This window comes from Notolabrus celidotus, chromosome 5 (genome assembly GCF_009762535.1).
Source record: "Notolabrus celidotus isolate fNotCel1 chromosome 5, fNotCel1.pri, whole genome shotgun sequence".
Classification (NCBI taxonomy): domain Eukaryota; kingdom Metazoa; phylum Chordata; class Actinopteri; order Labriformes; family Labridae; genus Notolabrus; species Notolabrus celidotus.
Window position 1 is genome coordinate 5,394,276 of NC_048276.1, and position 21,279 is coordinate 5,415,554.

Consider the following 21,279-nt stretch of genomic DNA (forward strand, 5'->3'; position numbering starts at 1 on the left):
GTGTGTGTGTGTGTGTGTGTGTGTGTGTGTGTGTGTGTGTGTGTTGCAGTTCACTCTCAGGCCAGACAGTGTTGAACTAATGACTGTAGATTAGTCAACATTAACGAGCCGCACTCGTTACAATGCTGCCATAATCACAGGCTCGTTAAAGCAGCTACAATTAAACAGTCTGCTTTTTATAGGCCTCCATACTGAAACTATTAGTGAAATCATCCAGAACACCCAGTTTACCAACACACACACACATACTAAACACACACACACACACACTAAACACACAACATGCTGGAAAACGATTGAGTGATTTCTGACCGGATAGCTGACAGTGAATGAGGGTTTTCCTGCTGTTGAAGTAAAACGAGAGAACATGTGTGTGTGAAGGTTTTTTGCACATACATGTGGAATCGGATGGAGGTGATGTGATGTCTGGTATTGATCCACTCAACATGGCTCCATCACATCACACCATAACGATGACGTCATTCAGATAAAGAGAGAGAAACTGCTGCTGTGTAAATTCTGAGCGTTACAGACCTTTAATGACCCAATAAACCCGAGATGAATATGAGGATTTAGACCTGATCAATGAAGATGAAAAAACTCTCTATGGATTAAATGTCAGATTTAGTGTTTCTCATAAAAGCTTGAATATTTCTTGTTTGATAGAAAGTGATGAGCTCTGCATTTCAAGCTTCATCTACAGACGTTTGTTCTCAATAACTCCAAGTTTTTCTTTTTTCTGAGGATTAGTTTTTGACCTTTTTTTGCCTTTCAATCAGTCAATCTTTATTTATATAGCGCCAAATCACAACAAATGTTGTCCTCAGACTCTTTCCAAACAGAGCAGGCCTAGACCGTATTCTATGTTCTATTATTAATAAAGACCCAACATCAAGACAGGATAAGATCCAGTCCCATTTTACAGACAGGACTCAGTCTGATCTCATCTTAATCCACCATGAGCAGAGCACTTTGCAGCATTTAGCAAGTTACAGTGGCAAGGACAAACTTCCTTTAACAGGCAGAAACCTCCAGCAGGACCAGACTCATGTTAGACACACATCTGCTGAGACCGAGTTGGAGAGAGAGTGAGAGAGAGAGATGATAGTGGTCAGACAGATAGTAGTAGTAGTGGCTGTTGCCGCTGGAGTCCAGTACGTCCATAGCAGCAGGATGTCTACTGCAGCTCAGAGGAACCTACAAGACAAGGGATCTCAGGGACTCCAGAAAGGTCTATGGTTAGTGACTTTATTGAGAGACAGGACAGTGGAGAGAGTAGAAAACAGTAAGCTTGACGAGCAACAGGGCCCATAAAAAACAAACAAGAGAGCTCAAACAAAAAATGTAATCAGACATCAAGAAAACTAAAGCAAAAGACCCAGACAACGATCTAAGCTTATATCACAGGCGACACAAAAAACAAATAATGTGTACTGAATCCAGAGGGACCAAGAAAGTAAGACGATTAAGAATATAGAAGGAAAGAAAGAATAAAAAGGAGCTACGAGCAGTGAAAAGGAATAAAGCTCTAAAGAGGTGTAGAGGCAATAAGGTGAAATAAAAGCAATCAATAAAATCCTGAATATAGATAAAGCATTTAAGGATAAAGTCAGAAGGAGAATAAATTAATCAAATCAAATCAACTTTGTGCTTTACAACAGACAATGAGGAAAACAAAGAGAAAAATAAATAAAAACAACACAAATAGAGGAAGAGAGAGAAAGAAGAGTAGTAAGAGAAAGAGATTCACAGTAATAATGTTTAGTTTTAGTTTATTATTCATCATGCCATTCACCAAAAAGGTGTCCAGCCCATAGAGACTTACAAGACACTACAAAAACAAAATAGGAGCAACAACATAAGATGAAAAAGAGGAGCAGTTACAATACTGCACATGTCCAGCAATGGCAAGTGATTAAAAAGCATAGTGGTACACTTCAGACATTTAAAGCTGGGGTTGGTAATCAGATTTAGATACACTTTTTGTCATACTGGTTAAAATGCTCTTTATGTCCTGATGGCAATCAATACATGATGTGTTCCTAAAAAAGAGTGAAAAAAAAATGCTATCTACAGCCAGAGTAAACCTGGGAAAACACCAACCAATCACCGTTTTTGGCTCCCCAAATTTTAAACCAATCAAATCCCGTCCAGCCGTTCTGCCCGCCTCCTGCACGTACATTTCCCCAGCGTGCACTCCTCCGAGTCCCCGTCTCCTGCCTCTACTTCCCCTGACTCTATTTACTGCCCCTCTCGCTCGTCCTCGGGCCTGTCCCCTCTGACCTGATGAGGTGCATTGCTCAGGACTGTAGTCCGGATCAGAGTCTAAAAAGCTCTCACCAACAAGCAGAATAATTAATGACGTTCAGTAAGTCCTACAGAAAATATATATTTATTGTAGCGTCCGTCCGGACGCTGTAGTGATGACGAGCCGATTCGTGAACACGTTGATCTTTAATAACCGGTCACTGTCGGCCGTGATCACGACAACCAACAAAACAACAATCAATGTTTGAATGAATGAAGAACTTCTCCTCTTGTCTCTCCTCTCTACCACTCGCACACGCTACACCTCTCCTGATGCCTTCACTGACCGTCAACACTGTAGGAATTAAGAACATCTACACTGAACACGTTTAACAAACAGTAGAGCTGTTACAGTATTATATATGTGTTATAACTTTTCTCCTGATATCGTGTCACCGGTACAACTGGATAATGCTAGAATGACAGTTGTGAGTGCTAACAGCAGCCATGTTTGTTTGTGTTTTTAACTTTCACTATGACAATGTTTTGGTGAGGTCCAGTTTTGAATCAGTCACGATCATATGGTCGAGAATCAGCGGCGCTCGTGCATGTGAGCGGGGGGGGCGTCGTTTTGGAGGAGCTCCGAGGGAGGAGGGGAGGGGTTAGACGGAGTCATGAGGAAAAGCTATATTCAAATTCATGCTGGTTTTCCGAGACTACCAACCCCAGCTTTAACAGTGACAACAACTCAATCAGACATAGAGTGCTCCTACGCTGCTGAACAGCATTTAACACAAACTGAGCACAGAGTAGTCTAAACATTAAAGTCAAGAAGAGGCCAAAATAAACATTATATTTTATGAAATTCAACCTCTAATCAAAACATAAAGTTGTGCTCATAGGTTTACATACCCTGACAGAATTTGTGATTTTTCGGCCATTTTTCAGAGAATACGAATGATAAGAGAAAAACTTTTTTTTCACTCATGGTTAGTGGTTGAGTGAAGCAACATTTTTATCAAACAACTGTGTTAGGGGCGGCTGTGGCTCAATGGGTAGAGTCGGTCGTCTATCAATCGGAAGGTTGGCGGTTCGATCCCAGCTCCGCCAATCACATGCCGAAGTGTCCTTGAGCAAAACACTGAACCCCAAATTGCTCCCTCTGTTGTTCAGAGGTGTGTGAATGTGTACGAATGAGATCAGCCAATACTGTTGGTCCCTCACTACATAGCAGCCTCTACCATCAGTGTACGAATGGGTGAATGTGACGAGTAGTGTAAAAGCGCTTTGAGTGGTCAGAAAGACTAGAAAAGCGCTCTATAAGTACAAGTCCATTTACCATTTACTCTTTTTATATCATAAAGACAACAGAAACTACCCAAGAAACCATAAATTCTGCCAGGGTATGTAAACTTATGAGCACAACTGTACATATTCCTGGGATTAAACATATTTTTTTACACCATTTAGGAAAAGAAAAGAAGGTTTTAGTATTTTAGTATTTCAGAATTTAACCCTTAACTCACACTGATGACTACAGTAATGACAAGAAAGACAATTAACAGTGCAATGAAAGCTATAAGAAGCTAAAATTAAATAACACAAGGTGAAGACATAAAAAGAGATAGAAGCATGATATGCAGATAAAGGGAATAAAGGAAGGATCAATGTTGTTGCTGATGTATATAAAGGCATCAGTGTTCATTTTAGTCTGTTTCGTAACCTCCTAAAAAAAAATCCTGAATCAAGCTTTTATTTTGAAAATAAATAAAGGTAAAACATGAAGGTAAGTTTAGAGAGATTTTATGACATAGCTATCAAGTCACATGTTTGCAAAGTAATCCAAAAATACAAATCTGTAAGAAGTCATTTTGCTGACTAGACAGAAAACTCAGCGCCCCCTTTAGGAGCTTTCTTGCTGCACAGTGCAAAGTGCAAAACATCAAATGAGAGAAGGTTGGATTTCAGCACAACAGCACTAATAAAAGCACTTAAAGATCTTCCTCTCAGCGGCGTGAGGTGTTTGAAAATCTCATGTCGCTGCTTTCTTTGCTCTGAAAAGGTTCCCGGCCTCTTAGCCTCCCTCACTGTTCTCCTGTCCAAACATTTTTGCTCCGACCCCGAGGCGAGTCGGCCGGTAATTGGTCCGTCTGGTGTCTAACTGCGTCTCCTATTGGGCGGAGATGACCTCTCGTGACCTTGTGATTGGCTGATGGCTTCAACATGTGACCCAGGAAACACGATCTGTAGCTGCGGTCGCCGAACCCCGCCTGGAGGTTGACTTCTCTCTGGAAGCCACGGGTGAAAGGTCGCGGCGGTGAGAGCTGATTGGCTGATGTGGTTTTTGCAGTGCTTTAGCAGTGTGCGGTTGCCTCTGGGTGTGAGGAGCGAGCAATTAAACACACACACACACTTGCACGAGGAGATATGCACACGCACACATGCAGAGGGCCGTGTTCTATACCACACACACACACTTTCAAACAAGAGAGAGAGTTTAAAGTAATTGTAAATCAGAGAGATATGAGGGGAAGATGGTGGGTAGTCTGGTTAACAGATGGTCTACTACACACACACACATACACACATTTCACACACACACACATAAAGAGCTGTAGGATTGCTTTATCAGCCTTGTGGGGGAAATAAACATTGTCAACATCACACACTCATAAATACACACACTATGGTAAAAGTGAGAATCAATACATGCACACACACGAACACACACATTCATATATAGAGCTGATTTATTGTCAGTGCAGCTGCAGAGGGAAAATCCATACCACAGAAGAAGAAACTTTCTGCAAATGCTGAGAAATGTCACAATTTTACATTTTTCTCTCTTAAACATGTCATTTCATATTTTCTGACAAACTCAGAATCACAGAAAAGAAAGAGAGAATCATAATAAGAGAGAGAAAGAAAGGTGGACTTATAAAAACCAGGCTGTAAAGTATTGATCCAGTCATAAGTGGATCATGCAAACTGTAATACACACATGCAGATACACACATGTTCCCCCACACACACACTCACACACACGCAGAAAGTCCCAGAGAAGAAGAGTTCAGGAGAAAGAGATCTCATAAGGGGAAGAATGAAGCAATAATTCAGTGGTATTGAACTGCTGGCTGGCCAGGGAATCGATTTCACCACACCTCCTCCTCTTCCTCGTCTCCTTCTTCCTCTTCTTCTCTCTCTCCTTTCACCCACTTTCACCCTTTCTTCTTCTCCTCCACCTCTCTGTCTCGAGTCTTCGCTTTAAACGGCGTCTAAACAGAAAAAACTTCTGCATAATAAATGAACGCAAATCCTCCGCAAACAGCCCTCAATGCCGAAAATACCTCTCCTTTTTTTCCGCTCTCTCTCTGCCGCTTCCCCCTCTTTCTCTCCCTCCGTCTGCCTCCTCTCTTCACGTTTTATTGTGAAACAGGAGTGGAGGGTCTGTCCTCATGAAACTTCTATGAGTATTGATCCGCGGGCAGCTCTGGAGTCTGAGAGGAAGAGCGAGGCTGGAGGAGGAGTGATGGAGGAATGGATGGATGAAAGTGGCAGAAGGTGTAGTTAAGAAAGAGGGGGAGGATGAAGGAGCAGAAGAGGGTGGGAGGAGGGAGGGGTAAAGGAGAGCAGGAGGGGTTCATGCAGAGATGCTTTCATGAGCATCAGAGCGGCAGAATGAGGCGAGGAAACAGATTCAGGCTTTAAGTTTTGTCGAGCTAATGTCGTGAGAGCGTGTCAGGAAATGTTACATTTTCTAGAGAAGAAGAACACAAGTGATTAAAAGACTCTGCATGTTTGTATCAGTCACTTAGGGAACATAGCACTGACATGTGTGCACACTCTTTCACAAGTTATAACTGGCTGAGGTTTGTCTTAGTAACCTTGGAGGGAGTTCACCAAGAATGGACTGTTTATGCCAAGAATTGTGCATCTCATCTTTGCGCTCGCTATCAGCTCTCTGCAAAGCTCTAATTCACAAAGCTAATTGCACTAATGACACTCAAACGAAATCCAAATCCGCATCCACAAAGTTCTGCAGCTCTGTGCAGTCTACTCCAGTTATGTGACTTATTATTGTGATGGAAATAAGCTGACTGCATCTCCTCTCCCTGCTGCACAGAGCTGCACCGTGCGCTCTCCTCCTGATGGCGCTAAATTCGATCCACGTATGTTGAGCTGAGCTGAGATGTGACACAGATTTTTGTATACAGCTTACCTCCTTGAGCAAGTTAGCAAATGCAGCTCATGTGGGGTTGAACCACACACGATGCCAGACTCATTTAACTCATGGTAATGACAAAAATAGAAATGTCAGTGTCATTAATCAGAATCAGAAATACTTTATTTACTCTGAGGGGGGGAAATTCAGTTATTAAAGAATGCTCTTATACACAGTATGAAAAAAAAGTCAAAATATTAATAGAAAGAAGAAATAAAATAAGATATAAATTTGAATAAAATAAAATAGGATAGTAAATAAAGTATATAAGTGGTTAGAGTTTTTGCCATTGTTAGCTGTTAGCTATCCCAGCTAGCTACGTTAGCTAAGCCGTCGATGGAGACGTTGTGGTTGGGAATATCCTCATGCAGCCACATTTCTATAAAGCACATCATGCTGCATTCCCGAATCTCCGTCTGACTCCTGGCTAGTGCTGTTAGCTCGTCCATCTTATTAGCCAGAGATCTCACGTTGCCAATGATGAGAGAGGAGAGACACGGCTTCTATCTTCTCTCCATAAACCTCCATCTTCTTGAACCAGCTCTCCTCCCCCGGAGCTAATACAGTGATTACAGTGGGAAAACCTCGGTCACATGACTCTAGCTGTCCGGCTGTCCTGCTCCGTAGACGTTGGGTTTTGAAACTTTGTTGAAGGTAGACTTCAAAATCAGGAGCAGATATACAATCCATCTTTTGAGCTACTTTGGAAAACACAGCTGATCTTACATGAATGCGCTTCAAGGAAAGATGTATCAAGGTTGTGTTTTGGGAAAGGACACTGAAGTTTGCTCAGCCTCCATGTGTCCATATGAATTCCTTACAATCATAAACTGTGCAGAAGTGGGAAAGCCATCTTTAGCTAAGAGTATATGTGTGTTTTGGTTTGGTCCGTGCTCTCTGCCTGATATCACCGATGGCTCTTACAACTGATGTGTAATCAATCGGCTGCTTTTGCTGCGCTGCTTCTATTTCTGTGCCTCTGCAGCAAGAAACCACCACAGAAAATCGTTGGAGAAACCTGACCTTTTGGTGTCAGAGTACACACACACACACACACACACACACACACACACACACAGAGATCCAGAGAGGCCGACTAAAACCCATAAACACACGAATGTTCTCATAACATCTGATGATTTAAGCGACATATTGTTCTATAAATAAAGACTCAGTTGGAGACATTTTAGGCCTGAAGCTTTAAAACCACTCACAGCTATCCTGTTATGAACATTTTGTGTGTTTAAGTGTGTGTGTGTGTGAGAGTGTGTGTGTGTGTGTGTTATATTTGTAACTGTACAGTTAAAAGTCTTCAGTCCCTCGAGATGCACAGAGTGTGTGGATCTGACACTGGCAGTTAATTCTGACAGTTGATATCCCACCGACTGTTAGGCAGCTGTTTCTCCTCGTTTATTTTTCTCAACCGTATCTTACTTTAGATTATTTCCCGCCTCTTTAGGATGGTTTGACACACGCTCTCTTCTCCTCTTACCTCCTCTAAGCACAACATGCTGATATCAGGATTTGTCCACCCCGTTGTTTTTTTTGGAAATGAAGTTTTGGGGAATGTTTGTTTGTGTGGATTCAACATCTGGTATTTTACAGCTCATAATTTATGAAGTTTTCTTGCTAACAAATTGAGTGTTTCAGAACATAACAGAAACCAGAGACTTGGGTGTGATGTGATAATTAGACAAAAGCCCTCATAAAACACACACACACATGCACACACACATTCGCACACATAAATATGAAGAAACCAGCAAACAAAACAAATTCTGAAACATTCATCTGTAAGTAATTTGTCAGTGCTGGATGTGGAAAGTACCAAATATCACTCCAGCTGCACACTTGGACATCCCACACTGAAACACATAAACACACACACATGCACAGATGCAGTGACTGGGATCGCTACACACACACGTTCAGTTCAGATAAATCAACACACTTTAAAGCGTTGTCAAGCTTTCAGAGCCTGACTTGATTGACGTATTGATTGGCTAGAGAAGATAGAGAAACATAATTGCGACATTAAAGTAACACTAAGCGTTCTTTAAACCCCTTCATGTTAAACCTGCGGTGTCATTATCATACAGGTGCTTTTCACAGCATTAGTAACTCCATCAGGTCTCTCCTTCTCTGCACCTGTGTGTGAACGTTAAACCATCTGCAACCCGTCACGAGGTTTCTGTCAATGATCCGGACTCTAGATCATCAGACTCTCATTATGAGATTGTTTAAAGGTTCCTGTCACTAAAATTACCTCCTCATTCACTCCTCATTGTGTTTGATTGGCTGATTAAATCAGGCTGTTTCAACATGAGGCTGAGGCAGGAGATGAGTCCAAATACTCCTCTTCTCAGAACACAGCTGGATTATGAACATTATTCAAAACATCTGCAACACAAGAGAGAGCTGATGCACCTGCAGAACTCTGACCCCACTAAACTCCTGTAGCAGTCTACAAGTCAAGTAGTTAGTTAGTTAGTTAGTTAGTTAGTTAGTTAGTTAGTTAGTTGGTCAGTCATTCATTCATTTAGTTAGTTAGTTAGTTAGTTAGTTAGTTAGTTAGTTAGTTAGTTAGTTAGTTAGTTAGTTAGTTGGTCAGTCATTCATTCATTCATTTAGTTAGTTAGTTAGTAAGTGGGTGGGTGGGTGGGTGGATCGGTCGGTCGGTCGGTCGGTCGGTCGGCCGTTTGTTTGTTTGTTTGTTTGTTCGTTCGGTCGGTCGGGTTGTTTGTTTGTAAGTAAGTTAATTGGTTAGTTAGTTAGTAAGTTAGTTAGTAAGTGGATGGGTGGATGGGTCCGTCGTTCATTCATTCGATCGGTCGGTTTGTTGGTTCGTCGTTTGTTTGTATGCTTGTTAGTTAGTTAGTTAGTTAGTTAGTTAGTTAGTTAGTTAGTTAGTTAGTTAGTTAGTCGGTCGGTCGGTCGGTTGTTTTGTTTATATGTTAGTTACTTACTTACTTACTTACTTACTTACTTACTTACTTACTAAGTTAGTCAGTTTGTCAGTTAGTTAGTTAGTTAGTCGGTCGGTCGGTCAGTCGGTCGGTTGTTTTTGTTTATATGTTAGTTAGTTAGTTAGTTACTTACTTACTTACTAAGTTAGTCAGTTTGTTAGTTAGTTAGTTAGTTAGTTTGTTAGTTAGTTTGTTAGTTAGTCGGTCGGTCGGTCGGTCGGTCGGTCGGTTATTTTGTTTATATGTTAGTTAGTTAGTTAGTTAGTTAGTTAGTTAGTTCGTTAGTTAGTTAGTTACTTACTTACTTACTTACTTACTTACTTACTAAGTTAGTTAGTTAGTTAGTTAGTTAGTTAGTTAGTTAGTTAGTTAGTTAGTTAGTTAGTTAGTTAGTAACTTAGTTACTTAGTTAGTGGGTTGGTAGGTCTGTGGGTCGGTGGGTTTGTTATTTGTTTGTTTGTTTGTTAGTTAGGGGTCGGCTGTAGGTCAGTTGGCTGGGTTGGTTGGTGGGTTGGTTAGTTAGTTGTTACTTAATAAGTAAATTTTTATTCATCATGTCATGCACCAGAAAAGTGCCCAGCCCGAATAGACTTACAATACACTACTAAACAAAACAGGATAGGAACAACATAAGAAGAAAAATAAACAAAGGAAAGAACAATCAAACTACTGCACAGTTAGAGCACCTACACTTTAGAACAGCCTGCCAGAGGAGATCAGACTTGCAGAGTCAGTCTCTCATAGAGTGTGTGTTGATAGAGAAATGAGCTATTCAGACTAAACCTTTTTTGAACCAGTCTGTAAACATGTTTATTTATGCTGATAAAGATCGTCTTCTTTGAATGGGTGTGTATGTGGTTTCCTTTGTGTCTGCAGCCAGCCTCTAGTGGACGCTCGATGAACTGTAGTTTATAACACTTCTGCATTGGCATCAACTATCGAGGCAGAAGGTTTACCACTTACGAGCAGCATCTGCCGTTAGGCAACAATTTATCATGAGAGGATGAGTAGTAGACCACTGAGGGGATTGGCACACCAATCTAACCATTAGCACATGCTGTGACACACCACCACCCACTTTCTGATCTCACTGTCACTCTAGTTCTTTAAGTCAGAACAACCTGAACATCCTTGTTGTACGAACCCTTTGACAATCTCTAAACTCATTATCATGAAATTCGAAAGTCTCATGTCTGATTTTGAACTGCCGACCTCTCAGTCTACCCCTGCCTCTCTCACCTCCAGGCCTCTGTGGGCTCAGAGAGATCACGCTGAGCAGGTTCATTATCGCACAACCAGCTTTTTCAAAAGAAGAAGGAGGAAAAAAAAGTACCTCGACAGCAGCAGGGTGGTGCTCAGAAACAGAATGTCACAAAATGTTATGTCAGACTCCCCCACTGGTTGGAACAGATGTTGTGATCCTGCGTCTGTTTATCATGCGTGCAGGCTCAGGTGGAGTTCCTGCAGCGTTAAAGGTGTACAGTTTATTTTCATACACTCAATCTACTGACATCTGATGTGAAGTGGAATTATTATCCACAGTTTTAGACAATATGCATATTCTTTTAAACAGTTATAATGGCTTTATGGAGATTTCAGCTGCAACATGAGGTCACCACTGAAGACTGACTGATTTCCAGACTTTTCTAAGAAGAATAATGAAGAAAAGCTTCTTTTAAAAACATTTTTATCTCCTTTTTATTTCCTCATTCTCTTTTTCTCTTATCTCCTGCAGCACTAAACGAGCCAACCATCGACTATGGCTTCCAGAGGCTTCAGAAGGTCATCCCTCGACACCCCGGGGACCCTGAGAGGCTGCCAAAGGTACAAACACAACTTCCCCTATATTTACTCCTTCTTTACTCATTCACTGATATTTGATAAAGAACCTTGAACAAACTCTCTCTATCTCTTTTTTGAGACTTCAAATAGAAAAAGAAACTATAGCCTCTGCAGAGATCAAACAACAACTTTTCAGTAACATTCATCTGCAGTGAGTCGCTCTGCTATCAAAGAGCAGAGATGCACACACATTAATCCACAACTACAAAATAATTTTGTGTTTACGTTTTGTTTGTTCTGCGCGAGTACATGTTTTCAAACCTCCTGTGGGTTGTGTTTTCACCTCTCAGTGAACTCTGCGTGTGTGTGAGCTGCTTAACCTCGCTTACAGGGTGAGAGTTTGAATCTTTCACAGATCAGAGAGTCACATCTGATTATTTGTTTATCAGCTGGAGATCAAATGCAGAGTTTAAAGCGCAGCAGATGTAAACAATTAACACCAAAAGATGAGCTCGGCTTTGATTCCAGAGTCTGTCATCTCCACACGTACACGCAGGGCGACATCTCAAAGTGCATGTGTGTGTGTGTGTGTGTGTACTTGTGTTTTGTGTGTATTCGTTTGAGCCTGACCTGATGGAACCTGCCTCACAGGGTGGGCGGGGTCGTGACCTTACACACAGCTGCTGTTGATTGGGTCCCCATCCTTAACTGGAGCTGATCCAGGATTGGCTGTCTTAAGCTGTGACATCATTAAAGAATGGGTGCTGGCCATGATGCGATTATGCGGCTATGATGTGATGTCATCATGGGCGTGAGGCTGACACCCTGACTCCTGCACATGTGTTACCAATAGAAGCAATGGGAACGTGTTCAACACATCACACACACAAAGTTCTTCTTCTTCTTCTGAAAGCTGTTATACAACGAGGTTTATGGTTTAGATTTATTATGAGAACAGATTCTGTGGGATGATGCACCTGCTATGAATCTTATCAGACCATCAAATCCCCATTATCAAGTTTTTATCACAACAAAACTTCCTGAAGTCAATCCAAGAAGGATTAATACCTTGCAGAACTGTTCATAGAGTATGTGTATTTATACATTCAGTACAGCATACTTTGTTGGGGTTCCTCTACTATGTATTACTATATCAGTGAGGCATAGCATGGCCTACATGCATGGCACTGCTGAGGTTGTATTGAAGCTTAGGTTGATTTGATGGCAGCAGTTTGTCCTCATCATTTGGTCGAGTGTTTCTCATCTTCCTCCTAACATAATTCATAGATTCTCTATTGGCTTTAGGTCAGGCAATTTAAGGGCCAGTCAAGCCCAGTAATATCATGGTCAGCCTAACATTTGGTGGTAGTTTTGGCGCTGTGGGCAGGTGCCAAGTCCTGCCGGAAAAGCATCTTCAGAAAACTTGCCAGAAGGTGGAAGCAAGAGGAGCTCTAACATCTCCTCATAGACGCTGTGTTGACTTTAAACTTGATAACACACAGTGGACCAACACCAGCAGATGACATACAGTTGTGCTCATAACTTTACATACCCTGACAGAATTTGTGGGTTTTTGGGCCATTTTTCAGAGACTATGAATGATAAGAGAAAAACTTTTTATTCACTCATGGTTAGTGGTTGGGTGAAGCAAAATTTGTATCAAACAACTGTGTTTACTCTTTTTATATCATAAAGACAACAGAAACTACCCAAGAAACCATAAATTCTGCCAGGGTATGTAAACTTATGAGCACAACTGTAAGTAAGAGATAATGTTTGGGTAGCAGGTAATTGTGGGAAATAGAATCCTGACAGGGTGAGATGATGTCTTGTCCCAGCTCCTAATTTAAGACGGTAAATGGTAAATGGACTTGTACTTATATAGCGCTTTTCTCGTCTTTCTGACCACTCAAAGCGCTTTTACACTACTCGTCACATTCACCCATTCATACCTATTCATCACTGATGGTAGAGGCTGCTATGTAGTGAGGGACCATCAGTGTTAGCTAATCTCATTCGTACACATTCACACACCTCTGAACAACAGAGGGAGCAATTTGGGGTTCAGTGTCTTGCTCAAGGACACTTCGGCATGTGACTGCCGGAGCTGGGATCGAACCGCCAACCTTCCGATTGATAGACGACCGACTCTACCCACTGAGCCACAGCCGCCCAAACAAGATACAAACATGTTGTCAATCAATATTGATTTAAATGATTTATGTTTACAGTTTTTAGAAAATAGTCCCAGTGATTCCTCGTCAGTTATCGTTCCATGGTGATGGATTCTTATCTGCCTGTTTTGGTGGATTTAACATGAAACTGTCCTCATTCGGCTCTCCTTCTTCTCTGAGCTCTGCGGTTCACACACCTTTAAAAATAAACTAATGTCACAACTTTGAACCCTGCTGCTATCATCACCACCGCTCAGGGTTTAACTCTCTTTGTAGAGATCGCCAACCTAAAGTTTCTCTCACCTGCTCTGCTCATTGATCATATTGCTGGACAGGATCCAATATGAAAATGTCCATAGCCTGCCGATTTAGCATGCTAACTGAAAGTAACATTAAAGCTAACAGTTTTACCTCACCTTACGGTCTATGGTGTCAACAAGCAGAGGCAAAATGTGCCGGAACTCTTTTGATTGATTTGACATGACGTGTGATCAGTTTGCCTCTGGTGTTGCTCATGTTAGTTAAAGTTAATAACCATTGTCAATGGGGTTTGACCACTCAGAATCAGGCATCTTACACAGCTTGGTAATAATATATATTATATCTGCATTGATGCTGTACCAAAGGCAGCATTTAACTGTAATCACAATCACCTTATAAACGTACCCTCTCAATTTGGCGGTCTATTTAAGCTGCAAGTTTCCAGTCAGTCCCTCTGCCCTCCACCTCTGCTGGGGTTAAACTTTCAGCCCAACAACCCCAGCATCCACCTGCAGGCTTCAGGCAGGGGGTTTAAGATGTTATCTCACAACTCCTCAGATTTCTGCAAGGCGTGATGAGGTCAGAGCCTGAACGCCAAACACAAACGATGCACTGCTGCTGGAGAACAGCATGATTTGTCCGACTGAAAAGTGTTTATCATTAAAAAACTCACATGTTGGTTAGGATTAGAAGCCAAACCTATTGGATGATTTAAGAAGATTGATGATTTTCATGAAATACTTAAAAAAAAAAAAAGTAAAGATTAAAGTGAAGTCATTTATATTTGTTGGAAAATAACCTCTGGTCGAACATTTGACATAAATCATCCTCGTCTGGCTGAAAGTTCAGCCTTTGTTACACCCAGCTGCTTTTCTCTCACAAACACATTCAACTTACAAAAAAATGTAATATCAAGACAGCTCATACTCATATTTTCAAAACAACAACACACCCAAACACTTTACAGAATTTCTTTAGGCAGGAAATCGCCCGAGCAGCATTTGTCTGCATGTGATGCTGCAGAGTAAGAAATGATGTTAGCAACTTAAAGTGTCTGATGCTGTAAGTGTTTGTCGAACCTGCTGGTAAAGGCTGACTCAGGGCCGGGCAAAGGATTGACTCACTCTGACACAAACACAAACACACACTCAGAAGGATTTGTGTGAGGATAACAGCATGACACACACACACCCTGTTAACACACAGTATGTCATGCTTCCACTTCCCTCTCGCTGGATTTCCTTTGAAAGTAAAGAAAACAAAACTTCAGTGCTCATGTTGTTACGTTCATTAATACTACGGGTCATTTGACTCGAGTGATGTTGTTGTTCAGTCCTGGATTGTGAGCTCTCTGTTCCCATGAAGAAAGCTGGAAGAGAGGAGAGGGAAGTTCCTCTCCTTCTCCTTAGTTTACTGTCATCAGTGTGTTTTTCCACTAAACAACACCGCAGAAACTACACTTCCATATACGCATTGATTACCTCAGAGAAGAGTTAACATTTACTTTAACATTTTTAGAAAGAAAACTCAAACTGGGAAAAAGAAAAACTACTTGCGGGTGTATGTTTACATTTTACAGTCATGCGCTCCATTTCTGACCTTCACACCATAGACTGTATAATAACTGGACGTAGTATCCGTGATGTCACCCATCTGTTCCTGAGTGCTGTTTTGAAGACGATCGTCGGCGGGTGCCATATTGGAAATGCTGGACTCAACCTAACTTCTGTCAAGCTAGTGCGAGGTAAAGAGGCGGGCCTTTAGCCTTTTTGCCAACAGCTACAGGGTGCCCGCCTGTCAATGAAGTCAGCCATGCCCTTATTTGGGCAAAACTTTAAGTCAAAAATACCTAGTCACAAAAAAATTCTTCCCGCATACAGTGTAGAGAAATTAGCTACTCAGACTGAAACAGTCTTTTGAACCAGGCTGTAAACATGTTTATTTCAGCTGTAAAGATCGTCTTCTTTGAATGGGTGTGTATGTGGTTTCATGTGTTTCTGCAGCCAGCCTCTAGTGGACGCTTAATGAACTGCAGTTTATAACACTTTTGCATGGGCCTCATATTTTTGAGACGAGAGGTTGCCGCTTGCACTACATGCATATTTCCAAGGACTGTCACTAATGTTTTCTTCTTCTATTGCTATTCAGTGCAGTTAGCATTCTTCTTCTTCTGTAACTTATTCGGGTTAGCAAACAGCTTTAAGACACTCTATCGCCACCGTCTGGCAGGATTACCATATTACAACCAAGCACCGGTGAAAGCAACGAAAAATTGTGCTTAAAAAATATTTGCCTTAACTCTTTGATATTTATTAAGTAAATTCAAATTCAGGCTTTCGAAAATCATGTCCCATCCCTAATCCCGACACATAGAACAACATTTTTCAGTGTTAGGGAAGAAAACATCCTGGAAAAGACTGCATGTAATCCCACTTCGACTCTCTTCCACTGCAAGCTTCTTAATTATACTTCTCTGAGGCTAACACTAACTTAGCACTAATTTAACAGGAGCTCTGACACTTACATCTTCAGTAGTAATGATATTATCGATGTTCTCTGCTTCATACGTAGGCCTCCTCTTACATGGGGTGTGTGTGTGTGTGTGTGAGTGTGAGCGCAGCATGTGTTTTCATTCCTTGGTGATTCATCATGGTGAAGCCATGTGGTCGATCGAACCATGAGACTTTATTACTACTGCCCCCAAGAAGTCACTCTGCGTGTGTGTGTATGTGTGTGTGTGTGTGTGTGTGTGTGTGTGTGTGTGTGTGTGTGTGTGTGTGTGTGTGTGTGTGTGTGTGTGTGTGATCCTGTATCAGTCTTGTTATTCATTTATATGGATGCTGGATTCATGTGTTTTTTGTATGCCTTGTGGAGAAAGTCATTATGTGTGAGGGGGCATGTGTGTGTGCCTGTGTTTGAGTTTGTGTGTTTATGTTTGTGTGTGTGTGTGTATGTGTGTGTTTGTATGTTGGGGAGTCTGTAATGATATAGGTTGGTTGGTATGGTTGGCGCCACATAACACTTGCCAACTATTTGTGAGTATCGATCAGCACTTTTTATTGAAGTTATGAGTCTGTTACAAGCCCAATGAAGAATGCACACACACACACACACACACACACACACACACACACACACACACACACACACACACACACACACACACACACACACACACACACATATATATACAAACAGATAGACAGACACACACACCACACACAGACCTAGACAGACAGACGGGGCAGTGGAGTGTATGAGGGGATTACTGGTGGACAGCCGATTCTATAATTGTTCAGTGAACATTGAGAGGATTTTGTTTTACCCACACAACACACACACACACACACACACACACACACACACACACACACACACACACACACACACACTCTAGTGTTCAGTTGCCAGTTTGTGTCACCATGATCCTTTCAGGATTCATCCATATGTGCACATACATGCACAACCTGTCAACATACACTCTGTGTTTCAGCGAGGACCACTCTCCTCAAAGGAATTAATTATTTGAATGCAGTAAGTGAAAATTAGAGGAATGGCTCTGTTCTGGGAGCTCCCTGCCCTTCCATGTGCCTACTTGGAATGCCAAACCCTGAAGTGGCCAGAGCACACCTCCCCTCCTTTTTCATGTGCATACATAAAAAGCCAAGGCAGGGGGAGCAGCAGCAAAGAGTTGGAGCACAAAACAGAGCAAGCATCAGTGATAAACATGTGAAACTGGTAAAATCAGACACAGCAGAAAAGGAGGAGCTGGGTGGAGGAGAAAGCAGCAATAGAAGGACGGCTAAGGCTGTCTAAATAGAATACCACGTGTAGATTTGAACCTACTAGGAACTTCAAGCTACATGAAACGGTCTGGGACCTTTTTGTTGATTGATTTCCTTCTCCTCTGTCAGAGACCCCCAGCTGTTTACTCCAGATCTCTCAAATATTCATTATTTTTCAGGTACTAAATGTTTTTGTGAGTGTGAGGACCTTGAAATTAAATATTCCAAGGCCTTAATAAAGCAAAACGTAATTATCCAGAGCCAGTTTCTGCTTTATTTGTTCCTAATTACCTGTGTGGGCGACTGGCCAGTTACTGAGAGAGTTAGTAGCAGAAAGGCGCCTTTGAATGCACAAAGAAATCAATCACCAGTGCTGGCTTATAGCGGCCTTGTCACTGCAGTAGAAAACAACTCTACAGGACGATAACCTTCCTCTCTCAGTTTTAATATATTTATACTAGAATCTAATGACTAAAAGGTGACATCTCTGCATAGAAATCACACATACTCACAATGGGTAGTAATTGAATGGACAAGCTTTAGCAAGTGTGTCTACATCCACCTGTTTTATGTGCTTTCTTTCTGTTTGCACGTCAAAAAAGGTCAAAACAAATACAGTAGTCTCGTGTAAGGGTTTATAAAATGCAGCTTAGAGCACAGAAAATACTCAAATTTCACTGACGCACTCATTAAACCTGTCTGAAGTGAATGAGTGGCTTTGACAAAATCCCGGAATTAATACTTGACACAGATACAATTTCTGCATCATTTTCACTGTGTCTTACAGTTTGGGTTAACAGTCTACTTCTTCGTCCAGAAACCACAAATATATGACGATCTAACTTTTTCAGATGCATGATGGTGAACAAAAACCAGTAAATGTTTTCCATGTATGCTTTTGACAACAAGCTAAATCCCAATCTTGTCTCTGTGTTATTCTAATCTCTTCTCTAGTGGTGATCAATTAGTCGGCGTCTCAACCATAGACTGTACACTAAATGTACTCAACTCAACTCAACTTTATTTATAAAGCACTTTAAAACGACCACAGCCGGAACAAAGTGAGAAGAGAGAAGTTAGCTATTAGCTATTTCAAACTAAAATCATTTTTTGAACCAGTTTATTTCTGCTGTAAAGATCGTCTTCTTTGAATGGGTGTATATGTGGTTTCTGGTACTTCCAGAGCCAGCCTCTAGTGGACACTCAAGGAACTGCCGTTTTTAACACTTCCACATTGGCTTTATTTCTTGCAGCTGGAAGTTGCCGCTTAGTCTCAATCCATAAGCAGTTGATGCACTGTAATGTTGTTGGGTTTTCCCTCCACAGCTACTACACAACATGATGCTTCTGTTACCTTCTTGTTTACACTGCTTAATGTCTCATTTCCTCCTCTGTGTGACTCCAGCTCCTTTAGCTTCCCACCAAAAAGACTCCCATAGCTTAGTCACCAAATGTTCTTCGTCTCATGTGAACCTGGAGTTTACACCCCAAAGCTAAAGAGATGAGTCAAAGCTGAATTCTGTTTCCTGTTGCCTTTTAGAAAATCTGACCACAGTTTGATACCTGTGTTTTAAATCTGGTGACTTCTTCTGGTGACTCACTCTGCTGACATCTGTGATGATGTCACACCTCACACTGAGGTCATGTCATCGGCAGAGCCACCATGAGTAATCCTGGAGGTGCACCAACACTCAAACCTGAGACCCTGAAACCTTCTCCCTCTCTCTCTCTCTCTCAGTGTACCTCTGTGTCTCTCGCCCATAATCACTTAGATCCACATGTCGATGTTCACATCAGCATTTAGAGAAGATGAAATCTGAAACCGCACATCCTGACACTATCTCACATCATATTAGTCAGGGGAGACGTTCCCCAGAGGATGTGTGTGTGTGTGTATGTATATCAATACTTCTGTGAGTGTGTGTGTGTGTGTGTGTGTGTGAGAGAGATTGTACCCCACATCCCTCTGAGCCTACATGTAAAGAATGACATCATCCCGCTGCTAGGTGTGACCCAGCATGTACGGCATCCTTAATGGGACATTAGAGGCGGATCAAACAGCTAATGTATCAACATTAGAGAGGAATAAGTCATGTGTGTGTCATGGAGCGTGCACATCATACACACACACACACACACACACACACAAACACACACACACACACACAGATCTGACCCCTCAAATACTCAGCTCAGCGTTTTCGGGGCCTAATGCATACAACGTGCGCGTGTGTGTGTGTGTAATGTATGGTTATTACATTAAGGCTGGTCATAACTCAGACAGTAAAAGCACAGAGACACCTCCTGTTATTCTTCCTCTCCTCCAGCAGGTCTGTCCGTCCGCTCACTCGTTCAGCTGATTCCCTTGAAACAGACAGAAATGGGTTACACTCATTCAAGACGTCAAGATGAGGTTTGATCGTGATGTTTATAAAGAATGACAAGACTTCTCGTTGAGCACATATCAGTCCTATATTCCATAAATAAGCAACAACAAAGTGTGAGAAGATGACATGAATCACAGCAAAGATAAGAGATCAAAGCTTCTGACTCACGCTTTAATGCAGCAAGTAAAGAACCGGAGAAAATGGCAGCAATTTGAGATAAAAAGAAACATTTGATTTCTGTCATTAATCATTACTTCCTGTTTATGCAAAAATAATCTGATATACAGAAATATGGTGAAGATGGTCAGTCTGTGAGCAAGCAGCAACCTCTGGTTTTAAAATATGAAGCTCATGCGGAAGTGCTACAAACTGCAGTTCATGGAGCGTCCACTAGAGGCTGGCTGCAGAAACACAGGAAACCACACACACACCCATTCAAAGAGGTCAATCTTTACAGCAGAAATAAACATGTTTACAGCCTGGTTCAAAAAACGGTTTAAGTCTGAGTAGCTAATTTCTCTATCGGCACACACATTTTTTTATAACTCCAAGATATCAAACTTACAAGTTTTGCCCAAATAGGGACATGCCTGACTGGATTGACAGGCGGGCACCCTGTAGCTGTTAGCGAAAAGGTTAAAGGCCGCCCTCTTTACCTCACACTAGCTCAGACGAAGTTAGGTTGAGTTCAAGCGGCAACCTCCGGTCCTTGAATATGAAGCCCATGCTGAAGTGTTATAAAGTGCAGTTCATGGAGTGTCCACTTGTAATTTCTCTATCGGCACACACTGTAAGAGTGTGAATATTTTTATGACTCAAGGATATTGAACTTTGCCCAAATAAGGTCATAGCTGACTTGATTGACAGGCGGGCACCCTGTAGCTGTTAGCAAAGAGGCTCAAAGCCCACCTCTTTACCTCACACTAGCTCGACAGAAGTTAAGTTCAGCATTTCCAATATGGCACCCACTGATGAAAGGCTTCAGGAACAGATGGGTGACGTTACCGATACTACCTCCATTGTTGTTTTGTTTTTTAAAGTTATATTTTAGGGCTTTTTTCGCCAGCTGAAGAGAGACAGGTCATGTGGGGAGTAGAGATTGGGGGAAGACATGCAGTGAATGGTCGACCGGCCGGGAGTCGAACTGGTGACATCTGCGACGAGGGCTATAGCCTCTATACGTGAGGCGCTTTGACCGCTAGGCCACCAGTGCCCTACGTCCATTTATTATACAGTCTATGGTTGTGAGCGGGTGGTTATGCAAATTAGAATCAGACATGGTGAGCATGATCTTAACGCAAAGCTGAGGTGTCTTGTCTCAGCCTGAGGGGATTCTAATTTGCATAACCACCCATTCACTATACATTAATCCAGTTTATAAGTGGGATACCTGCTTAATACATGAAAAAGTTATCCTTAACCCTGATTTGAGAATGTTTTATTTATACAGCATAA

At 41.7% G+C, this 21,279-nt stretch overlaps 1 protein-coding gene across 2 annotated transcripts in view; it reads left to right on the forward strand.

The window, feature by feature from the left end:
• LOC117813125 (transcription factor COE1-A-like) overlaps positions 1–21,279 on the forward strand; it is a 130,415-nt gene that overhangs the window by 97,298 nt on the left and 11,838 nt on the right. For both annotated transcript variants that reach the window (XM_034684231.1, XM_034684232.1), the window contains one exon: positions 11,171–11,259. In XM_034684231.1, the coding sequence (XP_034540122.1) occupies positions 11,171–11,259 (89 nt within the window). The remainder of the gene's footprint in view (positions 1–11,170; positions 11,260–21,279) is intronic.